General features: G+C 68.3%; 2 protein-coding genes across 2 annotated transcripts; one reads left to right on the forward strand and one right to left on the reverse strand.

Moving 5' to 3' along the window:
- Positions 1–2,779: 2,779 nt before the first annotated feature.
- Positions 2,780–6,345, reverse strand: PRR15L (proline rich 15 like). The gene is made up of 2 exons (XM_067312094.1): positions 5,980–6,345; positions 2,780–4,310 (listed from the first exon to the last, which is right to left on the reverse strand). The coding sequence occupies exon 2, from the start codon at positions 4,269–4,271 to the stop codon at positions 3,981–3,983; it is 291 nt and encodes a 96-aa protein (XP_067168195.1). The 5' UTR covers positions 4,272–4,310; positions 5,980–6,345; the 3' UTR covers positions 2,780–3,980.
- Positions 6,346–7,053: 708 nt separating this feature from the next.
- On the forward strand, positions 7,054–12,127 carry CDK5RAP3 (CDK5 regulatory subunit associated protein 3). Its single transcript, XM_067312095.1, has 14 exons — positions 7,054–7,093; positions 7,369–7,414; positions 7,888–8,019; positions 8,275–8,375; positions 8,459–8,507; positions 8,822–9,000; positions 9,346–9,482; positions 9,668–9,812; positions 10,340–10,456; positions 10,561–10,636; positions 10,901–10,989; positions 11,135–11,340; positions 11,558–11,729; positions 11,886–12,127. The coding sequence occupies exons 1-14, from the start codon at positions 7,088–7,090 to the stop codon at positions 11,949–11,951; spliced, it is 1,521 nt and encodes a 506-aa protein (XP_067168196.1). The 5' UTR covers positions 7,054–7,087; the 3' UTR covers positions 11,952–12,127.
- Positions 12,128–20,123: the final 7,996 nt, after the last annotated feature.

The raw sequence follows: 20,123 nt of genomic DNA on the forward strand, positions 1-20,123 counted from the left end.
ACCTCCCGCTGCTGGGATGGCAAGGAGGGGAGGCGAGCGCTGGTTTTGTGGGAAGTTTTGCACCTCTGTGTTCCTCATCTTTTCGCAGGTGGTGCTGTTCCCCCTCTGGCCTCCTCGGAGGGGACACGGACATATTCCCTCGCAGCAGGCCTCTGGGATCCCGACTCTGTGCCCAGGAAAGGCTTTGCTCAAACCCCCCTTGTCTAGGACCGTGCTAGCGCCAGGCAGGTCGAAGGGGATTGCCCCAGCGCCCTGCGCAGGACGGCTCTCCTGGCACCCAGCACCTTTCCTGCCCCGTCGGTGGTTTCCCTGCTGGGCCAGGCCCAGGTGGGCAGTGCAGGGGCCAGGGCTGCTCCGTGTCTCCGCAGGCGTGTGGGGCCTGGGTGTGCAGGAAGAGGTAGCTTTGGCTGCGCTGGATTTGCGTGGCCCCTGTCCATGAGGCAAACGAAGCCGGTAGCCGGATGGGCTCAGCTCAGCGCGTCTGGGCTTAGCTCGCTCTCTGGGAGCAAGGCCTGCGCCGTTGTGCCCTTCACCTGCGGCGTCCCATAGCCGGAAACCCACCTAGTCTCTGCCAAACTCGGCAGGAATGGCAAACCCCTGCGGCGGGTGACAGCGAGTGGTGACAGGGAGAGACCCCAAACAGGGGAGCCGTGTGGCTCTTTGTGCCCGGAGGAGGTCCGGGTTAGCCTGCCATCGGCCGCCCCCATGGCCCGTCACTCCCTTCGTGTGACGAGGGCCCGTTCCCTCGACTGCAGTGGCGTGTCCCCTGCCGTGGCTGGAGGCATCATGTGTGACACGGTGCCTTCCCGAGGTGGCTCCCTGGCTCCGGGAAGCCAGCTGACCTTGCCCTGGCGTCTTCGCCTGCCCTATGTGCCACTGTCACGCTGACTCACTCGGCGACCTTGGTCCTTCCCCGCTGTGTTCATCCCTCGCTAAGAGCTGCCCTAGCGCTCGATGGCCTGGGGTGGGACAGGAGGGGCGCCGTGGGGACGCTGGGAGGCGTCACGTCGAGATTACAGCGTGAGGTTCGGATAGAAAGCAGCGCTCTGCGCCTGTCCTCCGCTTCTGTCATGCTGGTCACCACGAATCAGCCTAGGCGAGGGCTGCGCCATGGTCTTTTTAGCTTGGTCCCTTATCGAAACACAATTTGCAGTCAGAGAAGCCGGAGGGTGCTCGCTTCCCTCCCTGCCCGTGGCTGCCGAAGCCCCCGGCTGGTTTTAGCTGCGTTCTGGCAGGGCAGTAGTGGTCACAAGTTAGTGTCTCGCTGGAGAAAAGCAAGAGCGTGAGCTCAGCCATGGTATTAGACAGCAGAGAACCTCCTCAGGAGCGTGCAGCAGGAAACGCTGTAGTTATCTTTCTTCTTTAACCAAACTTTCTGTTGCCGGGGGGAGCAGGAAAAGCTGGGTCCCTGTGCAGCGATGGTCCTTCGCGCCCGGGGTAACCCCGTGGGGCCCGGAGGAGCTGACCGCGTCCCGCCCCACGGCTCTGGCCTCGCGGGGTTTCCCTGCAGCCCCGAGAGGCTCTGGGCACCGGCTGCGTTGCAGGAGCCCGGGGTGGAGGCCGTGGGGCTGGTGCTGGTGGGGAGAGTCCGTGCCAGGGCAGCTCGAGCACTGCTTCAGAGGTGGCCGTCCCCGTCCCCGGGCCGCGCGTCGGGACTGTGCTGCCTTCGGGGAGCTTGCTGGGACCGGCAGCGCGACGTCCCGTTAAGGCGCTGGGGGCTTTTCCAGGGCTGGTTCAGCTCCGTCCGTAACCCGCTGTGGTGGGTGAGGGCAGCCCGGCCCCGTCGCAGAGCCTGGGGTCTCCGACACCCCCGCGGCTTTAGGAGCATGACCGGAGCCCAGATGCCACCGGGACGGATGTAAATGAGCGGTTTGGCGCCTGCTGCACTTCCTCCTTGTCCGACGGCTCAGAGCACTCAACTTTCTCCTCCTCCTCCCCCTCTTCCTCCCTTCCCTTTCGGGCAGGAACCCTCTGGCGTTGCCAGCGCGGGACAAAGAGCAGCTTGTGAACCCGCCGGTGTTTGGTGAGCAAACAGAGCCGAGGGCGGGGGCTGCTGGGAAGCCCGGCAGCCGCGGCTTGCCCTGGCGCAGGGTTTGTGCCCGGGGAAGAGGGGTTTGAATCACAGCACTTGGCACAATTCAGCTTTTATAATAGCTGGAAAGTTGCTGCTTTTTCTGTTGACTTCAGGTGCGGCCGCACCCTGCTCCGGAGAGAGAGAGCGAGCTGGGGGGGGCTCCTGGTGCAGGCCTGTCCCCGGGCTGGGGGTGCTGGTGACAGCCACCTCCCTCTTGTCCCTGCCTGTCCCCTCCTGCCCCCAGTTCCTGGCGGGAGGAGAAGGCAGCGCCGGGCGCGGGAGGAGAGCGCCAGGTCGGTGCATGTTGTGTGTGTGTGTGCTGCAGCGCGGTCGGGGATTCCCTGCATGAATGCGTTGGCGGTAGCTGGCACCGATCCCCGTGCCGATCGCGGTGCAGACCCACAGCCTGTCTCCAAAGCTGCTCCTTTTCTGGAGATCCTGTAAGGAGAGCAGCCTGGCCTGGGCCGAGCTGGCTCCGGAGCCGGCCCTCCAATGACAACACGGAGCCGCCGGCGAGGCGGCACTGAAGCCGGGGAGCTGTGCTTGCTTGCTGCGGGCCGTCACAGTCCCCTACCAGGCCGGGAGGTCGGCACGGAGACAGGGCGGGAGAGACTGGCTGGGATTCCTCCATCTCCCCCGGCAAAGCTCTCCCATCTGTGCTGTGCCCGGGGCGACCGCACGGAGCAGACACTGAGCTCCCTTTGTTTCCAGACCTGGTTTATTAACAAAGAACAGTAGCGAGAGCTTACAAAAGACTTGGCTTCCAAGAAACTACTAAAAATAGGGGCTTGTGAGATGAGCCTTCGCGGCTCCCTGCAGCCCTCCCAGGCTGGGTCCGTCTCCACTGCCGCACTTAGCGATCAGCTCTCCCCTTCTGGGAGCAGAGGGCGATTCCCGGCTTAGCAGCCTGCTCCTAGAGCTGGTTACGAGGGGGAATACGGCACCTCCCGGGAAGACGAGAGCCCTCTGAAGTCACTGCAGCAGAGCGGCTCCTGGGGACGTTTGCCAGCTGCAGTTATTTCCTCAAGGCGAGGGAAGTGGCACGTGCAGCGTCGGGTCTGGGGCGTCTCTTGGGAACAGGCTGAATTCAGCAGTGCAAAGATCCGTGCAAACAGGCCCGTTCTGGGTGCGACCGCCCCGGAGGACGTGGCGTCGGTGACTCCGCGAGTGCTCCTCGGAGCCCAAGCGCACGCAGATGGCCGCTAAAGCAGTGACCTTGGCTGGAGACGAGCAGCGGGTTTCCCGGGGGTCTCACCTCCGCAGGAGTGAAAGGCAGGAGAGGAACCGGGGCCGTTGCGTTCAGGGTGGGGGGACCTGGGCGGAGCTGGGGAGTGATGGGCTGTGGTGGTACGCAGCAAGCGGCCAAACTGGGACTAGTGTCCTCATCCCAGTTGGAACCGGTTAGACTGTCCTGCCCTAGAGAATTTGTCACCTGCGTCTGTTCTGCTCAGGCACGCGGAGGCAAAGCCCCAGCTCGAGCCATGGGCACCTGCCCGGCTGCTCCCTGGCTCTGCTCCCCTGCTCGGCCCGTTGCAGCGCGGCTGCCTGCTGCAACCGGCTCTTTCTCCTCGTTCCCGGCACAGGGATTCCCTGCGCCGCGAGAAGCCGCATCCCTCCGCCCTGTCCATTTGCCCTTGTAGTGCTGTGAGCCCACAGTGATCACCCCGTGGGGCTGAGTTTAAATAGGATTATTATTTCCTTAAATAAAATCCAATCCAAGTCCTTTTTTCCTTCCTAAGTGCCCGGCGGGGTGAGGCCTGCCAGCCCTGCAGCGCGAGCCCCTGCCCCGCTTGGTCCATCGTCCGCAGATGGGTCAGAGTCAAGCTGGGTTTGGGAGTCCGTGGTTGTGGCAGGAGGGCATCGGTCCTCTGGGTCTTTGCCCCCTTCCACAACCCCTTTCGCAGCCTCATTTCTCCTCCCGCTCGCCGGCCGCACAGAGGTTGGGGTTCTCGGCCAGCGTGGCCCGCACTTTCTTCTTCTCCTTGAAGCGGCCCGAGTTGGAGACCTTTACGTGTTTGCCCTTGCTGTTCTTATCCACAATCTTCTCCAGGCGGGCGGCGAAGTCGGGCGGCCCTTCGCTGCCCGAGCCCTCCTGGGTCTCGCTGGCGTAGATGTCCGGGCTCTCGTAGAGCACCTTGGGCATGGATTTGCGCTTCCTCAGGAAGGTCAGCTTCCACCAGCTGTGGTTCTCTGCCATCTCTGCCCCTCCACGGCCGCCGGCAGAAAGAGCTCGCGTCTAAAAGGAAGATGGAGATGTTACTCGAGCCTTTCTCGGGTTTGCTCTCCCTCCTAGTCACCTTCCCGGGGTGGTTCCTCTCTGATGCGTCCCCCTGGCCCCAGAGCTTATGGGGACGTGCCCTGGAGCAGGGACAAGTGACAAGCTCCCTGTCCGCTTTGGCAGGGCACAGTCTTCCTTTTACAGCCCCCGTGTGCACAAAGCCCTGCAGCATTTCCCTAGCCAGCTTCCCGAGCTGTTGCCTTCCCATCGCTTGGGAATTCCCGTCGGCCGTGAGCAAAACCGGCCCAGATCTGCCCTGATGCCCTTGGGCCCGCGGTTCCCCTCGTGCCTGCGTCAGTTTGCCGCGAGGCAGGCGGCACCTCCTGGCACTGCTGGCAGCGCGGGGCCGCTGCTCCGGTCGGTGCCGCCGCCGGTCCCTTGGGCTTCGCTGCTTCCTGCCCTGCGGCACGCGTTGGTGCTGCTCGTCTTGAGCGAGGTAGCCCTAACCTGTGTCTTCCCTTGGGTACCTGGTGCGGGGAACGGCCCCGCCAGGACTCCTGGGCCCGATTCCGTCTGCACTCAGGCCTTGTTCTCCCCCTCCCCGTTTACCGCTGGGGAAACTGAGGCAGGGTGGGATGTGCTTTGCTGTGGGGCTGGGAGTGGACCCCGAGCTCCCTCCAGCTCCTGCCGCGGGCTCCAGCCTGGCCTGTGGTCCCGGAGCTGCCGATCCGCCCGGCGCGAGAGTCCTTGGCTGCGGGGTCAGGGCAGCGGGACCTGGGAGGTATCGGGGGAGACGATGCTCTTGTACCCAATGATCCCAGTAAGCAAACGGGAGCCGGGAACGGGGCTGGGAGTCAAGGGAGAACCAGGGAGGTGCTCAAGTTCCCTGCCCGGTTGTCATGTAGGTCCTCCCGCGTGGCAGCGGTAATGCTGCAGCCCGGAGCTTGGTGTTTTCCACTCGCCCAACCCTGCTCCTGCTGCAGGGAAGGGAAGGGAAGGAGCGCCGGCGCTCCCGGGAGCTGGCAGGGCCCCGGCCGCTGTCGCTGCGCGATTGTAGCTGGGAAAGGGCTTTGTGCTGAGCGTCGAGCGTCGCTCCAGGGCAGGGACGGGGAAGGCAGCTCCCAGGCGCTCCACAGAGTTAAACATTTCCCCAGGAGCGGGGAGGGAGGGGATTTCCAGCGCTCCGATCCCTGCCCTGGTAGCAAGGGGGCAACTCGGCTCCGTGCCCATGCGGTGCCAGTGACTGACCCTGCAGATCCGGGCGGCCGGACCCCCTTCCCCATCCCCTGCCTCGCTGATCCCTGCCAACACGCGGGCCCCGCTCTCGCGGGGAGCGTCTTCGGCGGAGAGGGGTGCCTGCATCGCTCTCGGCCTGCCGGGGCTGGAGGGCCACCGCATCGGTGCAGCCCCGGGGGCAGCGCCGGCACCCCTGGCTGCAGCTAAAGCTCGGGGAAAACCGTTAAAAGCCACGGCGAGACACGCTGGGCCGCAGCCGGTGCTCCCCGTCCCCGAGAGCCGGGCTGCCCAGCTTGGTGTGGCCAGACCCACCAGGTCAGGGCCACCCCAGGCCCCGGTTGCCCCCTCCTCGCTCTCCGGACCCAGACGGGAGCCGTCGATGCAACGTTGGCGGAGGTGCCGAGCCGCGACGCCCGGGTCTCCCCGCGCCGGCAGCACCCCGGCAGCGTACCTGCGTCTCCGGACCCCTCGCCGCTCGGCTTGCCGGCCCCGAGGGACGGTGGGGGGCCGCGGGGAGGGCCGGGGCGCCGCAGCCCCCCGTCTCAGGCGCGCGGGCGGGCAGGTGCCGCGTACCTGTCGCTGCCCTGTTTGCTCTGAGTCAAGGTTAACCCGAGATCAAACCGCTCCTGCCTGAGCAAACAGCGGGGGCCGGGCCAGGGCAGCGCTGAATATTCATGACGGGGCAAATCATAACCGAGCCCCGACGGCTGCTGCCGGGCCCGCGGCAGCTCCGCTCGCCGCCACCGCGCTGGTTCGCCGCCGGCGCCCGCGGGCTGGCGGGGGCAGGTCCCCGGCGGCGTTTCGCCCCCGCTCCCCACGCCGTGGGGGGCAGCACCGAGGGGCCCCGGTTGGGACCGCGTTCCGGGGGGGGGAGGGGGGGATCGCACCGTTCCGGCTGTGAGGGATTAGGCGAAACCGGAGCCTGGCTCAGCTTGTCGCCGGACCGGTTCCCTCGCTCCCGCTTCTCCCTCCCGCTCCCTTTGCCCCCCTCCCCCGGGCTTCTCCCGGCCGGGCCCCGGGGGCGGTCGGAGGCCTCTGTCCCCCCTCCCCGGGGTCCCGCAGGCACCGGCCCGCCGCAGCCCCCCGCGTCGGCCCATCCGCCGCCGGCTCCAGCTCCGGTTCGCGGCCCTGCCCGAGGCGGGGCGGGGGGGGGGGGGGGCCGCGGGAGCGGGCGACGCGGGTGACGCCGGTGCCACGTGCCGGACCCGCCGCTGCGCCGGGGCCGGGCTCCCGGGGACTCCGCACCGCGCATGCGCGGCCCGTCGGGGCCCACCCTGATTGGCTGGCCTTTCTCCTTCCCCCGGACTCCCGCCGGCCAATCGAAGCGCCGGCACGTGGCTTTGTTTCTTCCTTCCCTCGCCCCTCCCCCAGCTCCCCTCACTTCTTTTTGATTGGCGGCGGCGGAGCGAGGGCGCGGGAGGGCGCGCTCCGATTGGCCGGGGAGCGGGGGCCGCGCGCGGGGATTGGCGGTGGGGGCGGGGCGGGAGGCGGGGCCGAGGCGCGGATGGAAGGGCCGGGGGGGGGGAGGGAAGCGGAAGCGGAGCGGCCGGCGGGGCGGCATGCAGGTGGGGGTGGGAGTGGGGTCAGGCCCGGGGCGGGGGGGCGGTAACGGGGCCGGGCCCGGGGGATGAGGCCAGGCCCGGGTGAGGGGGGTGGATCAGGCCAGGCCCAAGCAGGGGGCTTGGGGTGAGGCCCAGGCCCGGGAAGGGGGGGAATCAGGCCAGGCCCGGCCCGGGCAGTGGGGCCAGGCTAAGGCAGGGGGGGCCGGAGCCAGGGCCAGGGCTCGCCCCGCCGCGTCGTGCCACGTCCGTGCCCTCCTCACCCTGCCGCTCTCTCCCAGGACTACCAGAACCTGCCCATCGACATCCAGACCAGCAAGCTCCTGGGTACGGCGCCCCCCCGACCGGGCAGGGGTCCCCCGGGGCGGGGGGGGGGGTTCCTAGGCTGGCACCGGGGAGGGGGTTCCCTGGGCAGGGGCACCCCGAGGTGTGGGGTGGAGGCGGGGGATCACCGTGCCGGGACACCCTGGCGTGCGGGACGGGGCGTCGGGGGAGCCGGGCCCTTCCTGGGCGCTGTGTCACTCGTGTCCTGCTCTCCTGATGGGTTTGTCACCCCTCTGTGCAGTGCGGTGCGTGGTGGCGCTGCCCCTCTCGGCACCGCGCTGGCACCTCCGCTGCCCCTGCCCAGGCAGGAGCGGGGTGAGACCCCCCTTCCCCCCCGTCAGGCCCTTCCCAGGTTTGGGAAGTTTATCTCCGTGTTCCACATCTGGGGCTGTAGTGCTGCCCTGGGGAGGGGGGGGTGACCCCCCTGCTGGCTGTGTGCAGCCCCCCGCAGGACCCCGTCTCCCTCCCGCCTGCAGACTGGCTGGTGGACAGGAGACACTGCAACCTGAAATGGCAGAGCCAGGTGCTGGCGATCCGCGAGAAGATCAATGGGGCCATGCAAGACATGCCGGAGAACGAGGAGATAAAGGAGCTGCTCTCAGGGTCCTGTGAGTAGAGCGTGGTTTGGGGGGGCTGGGGTGCCCTGGAGAGCTGGGGACACGGGCAGCAGTGGTAGCTGTTGGACCTGGAGCCTTTTCCCAAGGGCTTCTCTTACAATAAGCTTCCCGGGGCGAGGAGGAGACGGAGAGCCAGCAGCACGGCCCTTTCCCAGGCCTGCACTCCCTGGGCCGGGCTGGGAGCAAGGCAGGACCCGGACAGGCATCGCTGGCTCTGCAGTGACCGCATCTTTCCCTCCACCGCAGACATCCACTACTTCCACTGCCTGAGGATTGTGGAGATCCTCAAAGGCACTGAGGCCTCCACCAAGAACCTCTTTGGGCGCTATTCGTCCCAGCGCATGAAGGTGAGCGAGGGTCTGGGGGCCGTGTGTCTGCCAGCGGCCGGTGTGTTCGCAGCCTCACCCACTCCCTGCTTCCTCCTCCCCAGGACTGGCAGGAGATTGTGTCCCTCTACGAGAAGGAGAACACCTACCTGGGTAAGGCAGCTCCCTCGCCGCTCCGGCTTTCCCCAGTGGGCTCTGGAAAGCCCCTTGGGGGTGTCTGCAGGGTGTGGGTGGCCTTTGGTCTCGCAGCTGGGATGAGGATGGGGGTGGGCAGCCCCCGACGGGCTGAGAAGTCCCACCGGCTGCTCCAGAGTGAGCACCACAAACCAGCTCTGCCTTACGGCTGCCAGCTCCCTCCTCCGCTCGCCCCGGGCTGTGTGCAGCCAGCAGAGCGCCCGAGGCGGCTGGGGAGCTCACGGGGGGGCCGCGGCGGCGGCGTCTCAGGGCCCTCGCTGCCCCTCCTGCAGCCGAGCTCGCCAGCCTCCTGGTGCGCAGCGTCAGCTACGAGATCCCCTCGCTGAGGAAGCAGATCAGCCGGTGCCAGCAGGCCCAGCAGGACTTCGCCCGCCGCGAGGAGGAGTGTCAGCTGGGGGTGGCCGAGCTGCGGGAGCGTTTCTACGCCTCCTGCAAGCAGTACGGCATCACCGTGAGTTCCTGTGGCCTCCCGACCCGGACGAGCCCTGCTGTGGGGGTGCCCCTGCTGTGCCACCTCCCCGCTCGGGCACCAAACCCTCTCCTGGCACGCAGCTCCCCGAGGCAGCCCCCTGTCGTCTGCTCCGACCTGCAAGGGTCCCAGCAGAGCCCAGCCCTGTTGCAGGACCCCCTGTCCCGGAGAATGTCCCCACGGTGCCTTGTTACCTGTGGGAAGAGCTGGGGTTTGCAGGGAGACCCCAGAGCCCGCTTTCCCTTTTCACAGGCTGCTCCAGGGGGTGCCCCCCGCCCCGGGCTTCCCCACTTGCCACCCTGACCTGTCCCTGCTCTTGCTCCGCAGGGGGACAACGTGCGCCAGGAGCTGCTGGCCTTGGTGAAGGACCTGCCGTCGCTGCTAGCCGAGATCGGGGCGGGAGCCAGTGCGCTCTCCGAGGCCATCGAGCTGTACCAGGCCTGCGTGGAGTTCGTGTGCGAGAGGTGGGCACGGGCTGGGTGCCGAGCCGCAGGGGCAGGCCCCGATCTTTCCCCACGTGTTGTGATAGCAGGTTTGGCTGGGAGGTTTCCCAGCTGTGCCCGGGCTCGGGCTCTCCCAGAGGCACCCTGAGGGTGCTGGGGGCTCCCTGCTCCGGGCCCGGCACCCATGTCCTCGTGGTGTCTCCCAGCTCTGCAGAGCAGGTGGTGCCCCTGCTGCGGCACGTGGTGAAGCGAGGCAACACGACCGTCTACGAGTGGAGGACAGGGCTCGAGCCCACGCGGGTGGAGCGGCCGGAGGTGGAGGAGGTGCCGGAGCAGCCAAAGGAGGACGCGGTACGTGCTGGCCAGCTGGCGCAGAGCAGTGCTGCTGGGGTGGCATCTGGGAGAGCTGGAATACAGGGGCTGGGGAACCAGCAGTGAAGGGCCTGACCTTGCCCAGCAAGCTGCATACACTGATTCCTGGGTTTGCTTTTCAGCTCTGATCCTTCCCAGGCCAAGGAGGGGCCTTGGGAGTCACCTGGGTGTGGAGGACCCCCAAAAGGCAATTTCTCTCTGCCCCAGCTGGCTCTGGAGTGTTAGGGCAGTGGGCGTGTGCTGCAGCCCAGAGGTAGCTGCATCTTTTGGTGGGGATTTGTCTCTCTTGGGAGGTCTCACTGCCTTTCTGCAGTGTCCGTTTGTGCAGCAAAGCAAAGGCCTCTTGAGACCACGGGCAGCTTGTGGCCAGGGGACAGTGGGAATGTTGAGGCAGCGTCCTCCAGAGCTGGAGAGGAAATGGCCGAGGTTTCCAGCTGGGGACGGGCATTGCAGCCCCAGGATGTGGCCAAGGCTATTTCGGGGTCTCTTTGCTCTTCTCGCTGCAGATTGACTGGGGAGACCTCACACTGGAGCCAACCCCAGGCAGTGACGGTGCCGCTGCAGACGGGGGAGCCCAGGGTGAGGAGATCGACTGGGGGATCGCGCTGGAGCCCAGCCCGCAGGTGCGTCACCGCCAGCTGCACACCCTGGAGCTGCTCCAGGCCTGGGCTGGGGACACGGGGGTGTCAAAGGCACCCCCGTCTCACAGGACACCCTCCTTTTGCAGCAGGATGATGGCATCGACTGGGGAGATGGCGAAAGCGATGGGGTGCAGATCACAGTGCTGGAGGCTGGCACCGAGGGTGAGCATGGCCGCGGAGGGGCACAGGGGATCCCGATGGGCACAGGGACCAGCAGGCAGCACCCTCCCTGCCTTTACACCCCCTTCCATGCTTCCAGTGACCCTGGGTGCCCTGGCTGTGCAAGGAGGCCTAGCTGGGCCTGGAGTGAAAGGCCGCGAGGGTGCTAGTCGGGTGCCCAGGGGATCCAGACTGGTGTTTGTCCCAGCTGCAGAGATCCCTTCCCTGCTGCTTTCCTGCCCCCCTCACCCCTGGCTTGTCCCCCAGTGCCGGAGGGGGTCGCCTGTGGCTCTGATGCCCTGACGCTCCTGGAGAATGCCGAGACCCGGAGCCAGTTCGTCGACGAGCTCATGGAGGTGAGTGCGGCTCGGCCCTGGTCCCCTTGGCTCACACCAGGAGTCCTGATACCTGTGTCCCTCCATGCCCTCACCCCCGGGGCCCCATGCAGGGGACATCCGGTACCTGGAGCATCCCGCTGACTCCCTGCCCCTGTCCCTGCAGCTGGAGCTGTTCCTGTCGCAGCGCCTGGTGGAGATGGGCGAGGAGGCCGACGTCCTGGCCGTGAGCCAGTTCCAGCTGGCCCCTGCCATGCTGCAGGGCCAGACCAGCGCCCGCGTGGGCTCCCTGCTGGCCGCCACCCAGGCCCTTATCGGCCAGCTCAGCACCCGCCGCATGCAGCACCTCTTCATGATCCTCGCGTCCCCCAGGTTGGGGCTGCTGGTGGGGACAGGGGGGTCAGGGCTGGGTGAGGGATGGCATGGGGGCTGGGGGGACCCTGGGGCTCTGGGGGGCACATCTGGAGGTCCTGGCTCTCCTGGGAGCTGGGATGGAGGTGCCGGATATCCCGGGGCAGGGGTGACACCCTGATGGGCAATGGGAACGTTGGCCCTGGGAGTGACGGAGGTCCTGGCTCTCCTGCCACAGGTACGTGGACCGCGTGAGTGAGCTGCTCCGGCAGAAGCTGAAGCAGGCAGAGCTGCTGGTGGTGAAGAAGGAGGTGATGAGCCAGAAGCGGCAGGAGGCACTGGCAGAGCAGGGCGCCTTGGAGCCCAAACTTGACCGCCTGCTGGAGAAGACGAAGGAGCTCCGGAAGCTGGTGAGGGACAGAGATGGACTGTCCTGGGATGGAGTTTGCTAACCCTGGGGCCTCCCCTTTGGCATGATCCTTGGAGCCAGGTCACCCTCCCTGGCATCTGCTGCTGCCTCCAGGCTGCATCCATGCACCCCCTGATCTTGTGGCTCTGTCTTCTAGATTGAAGCGGATGTCTCCAAGCGCTACAGCGGGCGACCGGTGAACCTGATGGGTGTCTCTCTGTGAGCCGCTCCTGGATGCCACGAGGACGGGACACCATGGAGAGGGGCCCGCTGCAGCCCTGCTCCCCGGGACAACCTGCTTCGCTGCAAGCCGAGCCCGGCAGGAGCTGGTAATGCAGCCGTGGCCCCGCTGTGGGTTTGGCATTGTTGAATAAAGCCGAGGCCCTTCTGCCGTGCAGAGATCTTCTCCGTGTCCCGCTCGGAGCTTGGGACAGATGCTCCCGAGCATTGGCTCTCACTGCTCCCCTGCAGGATGTTAATGCAGCCTCAGTGTTGGCTTGGGGAGAGGAGGCAGGAGCCCCTGAACCTGCCGCTGTCAGTCCCACGGGTTTTGGGTGGCAGGGGGACACCCGGGGACGCTGGAGGCCTCCCCTCCTCCCTGGTGACCCTTCCTCGGCGTGGGCCCCGCAGCCTCGCTGGCGGGCAGAGCCGTCCCTTCCAGGCCCAGCCCGGCTCCCTCTGTGGCGGGGTGGGGGTGGGGGGGGCGGGGGGGGTGGGAGGAGGGCGATTCGATTTTAATTTCATAGCAGAGCAGTTGATTCATGGCTCGTTGTCGCCGCCGGTGACTCCTGTAATGACTTTCCATCACAATGAAAAGTGGAGTGACACCGCTCATTATTCCTGCTGCTTGTTATCGCGGCGCGGGGGGGGCCGGGCCTCCCCCCGCCGGACAGTGAGCGATGGCCCCCATTAATCACCGCCGCGGCCGCGCGCCCCCCCCAGCAGCGCCCAGATAAGGCGCCGGCTGCCCCCATCAATTCCCGTCAGCCGGCGGCTCCGGGCCGGGAGGGGAGAGCCCGGACTGGGCTGCACTGGGCCGCACTGGGCCGCAGGGGCTGGGCCAGGCTGCAGCCCCCCCCCGCCCCCCCCTTGGCGCCTCCTGGGAGGTCCCTGCCACACCCACTGCCTTCATCTACGTCACGCTTTGGCCACGCCCACAGGGCAAGCCATTGGTCCCTGTGCCTCTCTTGTCCCGCCTCCTGCTGCTTTGCGGTAGCTCATTGGCTTGGCTCTGCCTTGGGCCCGCCCCCCCGAGGGTGGGGTGTGACGTAGGGCTCTAGGGGGGATTCCCCCCCCCCTCCCCCGGGGCCACGTGGGGGATCCTGCCTGGGGGGGGATCCCGGCCCCACCAGGGCCAGGCGTGGGGCCCTGCGGGATCCCAGCCCCACGGGGCTTGGGGGAATCCTGTCCCCCACCTCCGGCACCGGTGCGGGGCCCTGGGGGATCCTGTCCCCATGGGGCCTGGGGGGATCCCACCCCCTGTTCCCACCAGGGCCAGGCATGGGGCCATAGGGGATCCCCTTCCCGCTGGGCTTGGGGGGGATCTCATCCCCATGGGCGCCAGGCCTGGGGCCCTGGGGGATCCCGCACCTCCAACTGGTCCAACTGGGCGGCCGCGGTGGCAGCGCTCTGCCCGGGCCTGTAACTCTGCTCCCCGGGGAACCAGCCCAGCAACGGCGGAGGTCCCCGCTCCGGGCTGGGGGATCCCGGGGAGTCTCCTGCCCCCTCGCCCCGTTCCCGCCTGGCAGCTGCGGGGGAAACCGAGGCACCGAGCGGGGGCAGCCGTCCCCGTCTCCATAGCGAGCAGCGGGGAAGGCATCCGGCGCCGCCGGGAGGGGGATGTTCCCCCTGCCCCGCTCAATAACGGCCCCTTTATCCGCGGCGGGCGGCCCGGAGGCGGCGCGGGCCCTGCCGGGGGCTGGGGCAGAGGCCGGCGCCCCGCCGGGGTCACGGCGGCACCGCGCCGCCTTTAATGGGGAATTAAACGAGCCGGCGGCGGGCCGGGCTCGCGCGGCGGCGGGCGAGGGGGGGACAGAGCCGCTCGCCTCCTGCCCCCTCCGCCGCAGCCCGCCCGCCGCTATAATTCAATCCGTCCCGTTCGGCACCAGCCCTCGGCGGCCCGGAGAGGGGAGGCGAGGCGGCGCGCGATGCTTTATTAGCCCGCCGGTCGGTTCTGTTATTAATATCACTGTCTGGGCACCGTCCCCGAGATCTGGTCGCGCATGAAATATTGGCCTCCGACGCCGATCGCTGTTCCCATTATCTCCAACATTACCAGGCGATAATGACAGAAAAATAAAATAAGCCCCTTCCCCAGCCCGCCGTAATTAGCATGGCGGGCCGGGGGGGCGGCAGCGGCCACCGCGCCAGCGGGGACCGCGGGGACAGGGGCGAGCGGCGGCCAGATGGGAGCGGGCGACCCGGCTGCCTTCGTCCCTCCCGCCCTCCGCCAGCTCCACAGCGGCCTGGCGCCCGCGCAGCCCCGGCCCCGCTCGCCTCGGGGCCACCTCGGGAGACGTGGGGTGAAGGGGACGTGTGGATACAGGGGACCACGTAGACGGAGGGACACATGGATCAGGGGGACGTGTGGGTGGAGGGGATGTATGGATGGAGGAGACGCATGGATTGGGGGGACGTGTGAATGGAGGGGACCATGTAGATGGAGGGGACATGCAGGTCAAGGGGACATGTGGGTTGGGGGGATGTATGGAAGGAGGGAACACATGGATCGGGGGGATGTGTGGTTGGAGGAGAGCACGTGGTTAAAGGGGACATGTGAATGCAGGGGACATGTGGATGGAGGGGACCACGTAGACGGGTTGGGAAGACATGTGGCCAGAGGGGACATGGATCAGAGGGACGTGTGGCTGGAGGAGACCACGTGGTTGGAGGGGACACGTGGATCAGGGGACATGTGGCCAGAGGGGACATGTGGACAGAGGTGTCCTGCATTCAGGACCCCACCGGGGGCCCCAGCACCGTCTGTGCCCCCGCGACACTCCGCCGGGCACCCCGTTGCTCCGGGCACCCTCGTGGGCAGGTGCCCAAGGAGACGCCGGACCCTGGGACCGCATCCCCACCCCGGCCCCCAGCTCGTGTGGGGCAACTGTCCGCCGCGGCCCCCGATGAGCTCCAGGCTGCTGTATCAGCTGGGAAACCCCCCGGCAGCAGCCCGGCACCCGCGGGGATGCCCGGGCTCGCCACCCCTTCCCGGTGTCCCCGGCCCCCGAGCGTCCCTGCGGCTCCGCCGGGGAGGCCTGGGACTGGCTCTGCCTCCCCCCTCGCGGCCGCGGGGGCTCGGCTGCCGGCGGCCTTGCGGGGCCCCGGCTGCTGCTCCAGCTCACCTGCCAGCCAGGAATTTAATTACCAATTAAAGGCCCTTCCATCTGTTTGAGGCCTGCCCGAAAGCTCCCGCTCCCCTTTAATTACATCGCTGACAACCATTTCGCTCAATTAGCTGCTAAGCGCAGCAGGAGGCGGCGCGGGGGCACCGGACCATCTGGGTGCCCGGCCCGCCGCCGCCGCCGCCTCCGCCTCGCTGCCCATCCTGCCACCATCCCTGTCGCCGCCTGCCCCACGCGTCCCTCCGTCCCCGCATCGCTCCGTCCCCGCATCGCTCTGTCCCTCCATCCCTACGCCCCTCCATCCTCCATCCCCCTGTCCCTGTGTCCCTGCATCCCTCCATTGTCCCTGCATCCCTCAGTCTCTCCATCTCTATGTCCCTCCATCCTTCCATCCCTATACCTCTCTGTCCCTCTGTCCCTCCATCCTTCTGTCCCTGCATCCTTCCATCCCTGCATCCCTGCACCCTTCCACCCTCTGTCTTTGCAGCCCTCCATCATCCCTGCATCCCTCTGTCCCCTCTCCGCTGCGCAAGGTGCTCTGCCCATCTCCCCATCCCCTCTCCCAGCCGCCGGCACGGCAGGGAGGAGGCCGGGGCCGAGCTTTCCGGGCCCTCGGGAGGGCAGCAGGGCTGCGCTGGCGCCTTGGCTGCGGCTGGCGCCCGTCCTGCTCCCCCTCGCCCCAGCCCTGCTCGTGGAGCCCTCATGGAAACGTTCGCTCCGGCTCCGCTTTCTCCGGGGCAGCTGGCGGAAGAGCTCTAAATCCTCCCCTTAAAGTGATCCATAACGGAGCGGCAGCTGCCCCGCGGCACCGAGGGATGCATGCGGTGCAGCCCAGCCGCGCGGCACCGGGAGCCCCCAGCCGCCCCCAGCCCTGCAGAGGCTGCGGGAGCCCCACGGCACTGCGGCCAGAGCCTCCCTGCTGCTCCACAGGTGTCACGAGTTGGACGGGGCTCAGCCAACCCTTTGGTCTGCCTGCCAGCTGATGGTGTGCCAGAGACCTGCAAAGCCTCGATGCACCCGTGGGGGCTATCGCACCCCCATCACCCCCCCACACCCCGGCTGCTGTTGGGGGCGACCTGCTCCCCCAAACCCTCCCCTCCGGGAGGCCGGGGGCCCTGGCCCCGCGCCGAGGATGCGGCGGAGGAGCAGCCGGCCCCGGCGGCCAGCGCCAGCCCCGGCCATCCATCACCGGCGACAGCCCGGGGAGAGGCGCAAACGGCCCCGCTCCCATTAGCAGCCCCGACGCTTTGCTGCTCCCCCCCGTCCCCCCCCCTGCTTTTTTTTTTTTTCTTTCCCTTTCTCTTTTCTTCCTCCCCCCCAGCCAGGAGACAAAACCAGCCTGACAAGATGGAGGCCAGGCCATCAATCAAGGCGCCCGCTGGAACCACCTCTCCCCGGCGCTAATGAAGCCCTTTCCCGGCCCTCGGCAGCGCTGAGCCCCCCGGCCCCGGCCTGGCAGCCCCCACCGCTGCCAGGGTGCCGCGGGTGCAAGGTGCCGCGGGTGCAAGGTGCCGCGGGTGCAAGGTGACACGGGTGCAAGGTGCCATGGGTGCAAGGTGACACGGGTGCAAGGTGACATAAGTGCAAGGTGACATGGGTGCAAGGTGACATGGGTGCAAGGTGCCGTGGGTGCAAGGTGCCGTGGGTGCAGGCTGGCGAGGGTGCAGCATGACGAGGGTGCAAGGCGCCGTGGGTCTGGGTTGCACAGACGTGGGGGCAGCGTGGTGAGGGGCTGGCGAGGTTGTGGGGCGGCCTGGCCCGAGGCCACCGTGGGACTGGGGGAGGTGGAGGGGTCTCAGGGCTGCAGGCTGCCGTGGGGTTGGGGCTGCCGGGGATGCTGGCCGCCATCCCCCGTGGATTCGGGGCGGCGTGGAGGTGCAGTCGGTGCGGGGCTGGCGTGGATGTGGGGCCGGGCTGCCCTGGCGGCCCCCAGCCCCGCCAGCGGCGCAGCAGCAGCCCCTCGTGCCCGGTCCCCTCCCGTCCCATCCCCCCCCCCCCGGCGCCCGCCTGAGTGACAGCTCGGTGGCCCCTCTCGGCCCTGCTGTCCCCCAGGGACGATGCCCCTTTGCCCCCCCAGCCCTGGGGCCACTGGGCTGCAGTGACGCCTTTGTCCCCATGTCACCCTGGGGGGGCACCGGCTGTCAGCAGAACTGGCTGGGCCCCTTCACGCTGCCTTCCTCCTTCTCCTCCTCCTCCTCCTCCTCCTCCTCTTTGTTCTCCTCTCCCGCTTTCCTGGGGCCGGCCAGTCCCCGCATCCCGACACCTCCCGTGCCGGCACCTGGCTTGGCCAGCGCCGATCCCCGCCGCGGGGACGCCCGGAGCTAGAAGGACCCCGGCCCCCCCCGGGGCTCCCCGACCCCCCCTGGCTGCAGCTGGGCCAGACGGGGGATGCTGTGGGGTCCCGGGGGGGGGGGGATCCAGGCACCTGCCTGGGGCTTTGCCCTGCCTCCCCAGGGCTGCCGAGGGGTTTCGGGGACCCGGAGCCGGGCAGGTGGCCGTGGGGACAACATCGGGGTGTCCCCTGCATGGGGACCTCTGCCCTGGCCACCCCCCAGTGCCAGGGTCCCCGGGGTGGCTCTGCCAGCTACTCTCCCAGCCGGCCCCTCCGAGGGGACCAGGCTGCAGCCCCCCCCCCAAATCCCTGCACCCCTGAGCAGTTTGGGTGCAGCCAGGGCACTTGCAGCTCGGGGGCATCAGGCTGCCACCCGCCACCATGGCAGTGGCCCCGAGCTGCCACCACTTCTGCGGCCAGCGATGCCAGGGGCTTTGCTGGGTTCCCCTGGCCGCTGCTCGCTGCCAGGAGGGTTTGGGGATGGTGGGAGGTGCGTCCTGCCCCCCGTCCTGCCGGATGGGCCCGGGTCCCCCATGTCTGCACCCCTTGGGGGACCCACGGCAGGGACCTGCTGTGGGGCAGAAGGGTGGCACCAGGGTCCTGGTGCCGGGACAGGCCATGGGGCAGAGCAGGGTGACACTGGGGTCCCCAGTGCCGGGACAGGCCATGGGGCAGAGCAGGGTGACACTGGGGTCCCCAGTGCCGGGACAGGCCATGGGGCAGAGCAGGGTGACACTGGGGTCCCCAGTGCCGGGACAGGCCGTGGGGCAGAGCGGGGTGACGCCAGGGTCCCAGTGCCATGGGGCAGGGGAGCGAGGCAGGGAGGGGCTGGGGCAATTGGGGAAAAGGCTGGGGCAGGGGAAGGGTATTTTAGGGGAAGGGGGCGGGGGGGGGCAGCCAGGAGCGCCGTGAGGAAGGGGGTGTGTTGGGTGGGGGGGGGGTCCCTGGGGTAGGCTGCCCCCAGGTGGGGGTCCCAGGCTGGCAGGGATCCCTGGGTGAGAGCTATAGGTGGAGGGGGTCCCGGGGGGGGGGGGGGCGATGGTGGGGAGGGTCCCAAAGCTGGAGGGTTACTAGGTTGAGGGGGGATCCCAGGGTGGGATGTGTGTGTGGGGGGGTGTCCCAGCATGGGGGGGGGGGGTGGGTTCCTTATGGTGTGGAGGATCTGGGGAGGGGATCCCTAGGATGGGGCATCCCAAGGTTTTGGGGGTCCCTAAGGTGGGGAGGGTCCCAGAGCTGGGGGTTACTAGGGCAAAGGGAGGGTCCCAAGACGGGATGTGGGGGGGGGGGTCCCAGGGTAGCAGCTATGGTGGGGAGGGTCTGGGGGGGGGGTCCCAACCTGGGGTCTCCAGATGGGGGGGGGTGTCCCCAGGGTGGGCAGTGTCCGGGGGTCCCCAGGTGTGTGTGTGAGGGTCCCCACGGTGGGGAGGGTCCGGGGGTGCCCAGGTGTGTGGGGGGGGGGTCCCCACGGTGGGGACGGTCTGGGGGTGCCCAGGTGGGGGGTCCCCACGGTGGGGAGGGTCCGGGGGTGCCCAGGTGGGGGGATCACCAGGATGGGCAGGGTCCGGGGGTGCCCAGGTGTGTGTGGGGGGTCCCCACGGTGGGGACGGTCTGGGGGTGCCCAGGTGTGTGTGGGGGGGTCCCCACGGTGGGGACGGTCTGGGGGTGCCCAGGTGGGGGGTCCCCACGGTGGGGAGGGTCCGGGGGCCCCGCGGCCACCGGCGCCCGCCAGCAAGTGGCGCTGCAGGATCGCGAATGGGCTGCCTGAGGCGGGGGCGGGGCTAGGGCGTCCCGAGGGCGTGGCCAAATGCTCACATCACCCTTATAAGGGGCGTGTTCCCGCCGCGCGGGGCGGGGTTATGCTAATATACCTCCCAGGGAGCGGCGAGCAAGAGTCGCGCTCCGGGCGGGGCGTTAGGGAGCGTCGCGCAAGAGGCGGCTGCGACAGCCGGCGGGGGCGGTGAGTGCACATGGACCGGGGAGGGCCCCCCGGGGTGGTGGCGTCTAATACCGTCCTGCCCCTGCCCGTGCACTGCCAGGATGGGGGTCCCAGGCGGGGGGGAGTCCCAGGGTGGGGGAATGCCTAGGTTGGGGGGGGGGGGTCCCAGGAGGGGGTCTCCCCAGGCCGGTGCAGCATGAGCACAGCGGAGCAGGTGGTGCCCGCCCCAAGGAGCCTGCAGCACCCATGGGTGCAGGTGCCAGCGGCTGCCCCCGAGCACAGACACCCACTGGTGGGTGGCGTTTGGGTGCCCGGCTGCTGGCACCCCATGGGGCAGGTTGCAGGGAGCAATCGCCGGGGAGAGGGATTCGATGGTAAAAATAATAAATGTTGCCTTTGCCTCTGAAGGAAACACCTGGATTTGGGAAACGTGGCAGCAGCTGGGTGCAGAGCAGACGCACAGTGGCCCCAAAGCCTGGGCTCGCCCAGGGACGTGCCCACGAGCCGCCCCAGGAGCCCCCTGCCGCTGCTGGAGAGACCAGAGCAACCCGGGGCTGGAAACCCCATTTGCAGCGGGACGCGTGCCGAAAGCACCCGGTGGGGCCCGAGGCAGGCGAGGGGCTGCCGGGGAGGAAGGCAGGCTGGGGGTTCAGCCCGGAGGCATTTTGACTTCAAATCACTGCAAAACGGGCAAAGGCCGCGTCCCTTTCCAATGCAACTGGAGGTGGCGACAGGCTGGTGCCCCAATGCAGGCACTGCCAGCTGGGAATAAGCGGGAACAGC

This window comes from Apteryx mantelli, chromosome 28 (genome assembly GCF_036417845.1).
Source record: "Apteryx mantelli isolate bAptMan1 chromosome 28, bAptMan1.hap1, whole genome shotgun sequence".
NCBI lineage: Eukaryota > Metazoa > Chordata > Aves > Apterygiformes > Apterygidae > Apteryx > Apteryx mantelli.

What these genes read in the sequence shown, in the direction of transcription:
- CDK5RAP3 (XM_067312095.1), top strand. An exon ending in CCAGACCAGCAAGCTCCTGG is followed by an intron (nt 7,415 to 7,887) that starts GTACGGCGCCCC and finishes TCCCGCCTGCAG; the next exon opens with ACTGGCTGGTGGACAGGAGA. An exon ending in GCTGGAGGCTGGCACCGAGG is followed by an intron (nt 10,637 to 10,900) that starts GTGAGCATGGCC and finishes CTTGTCCCCCAG; the next exon opens with TGCCGGAGGGGGTCGCCTGT.
- PRR15L (XM_067312094.1), bottom strand. Translation starts at nt 4,271, where the DNA reads ATGGCAGAGAACCACAGCTGGTGGAAGCTGACCTTCCTGAGGAAGCGC.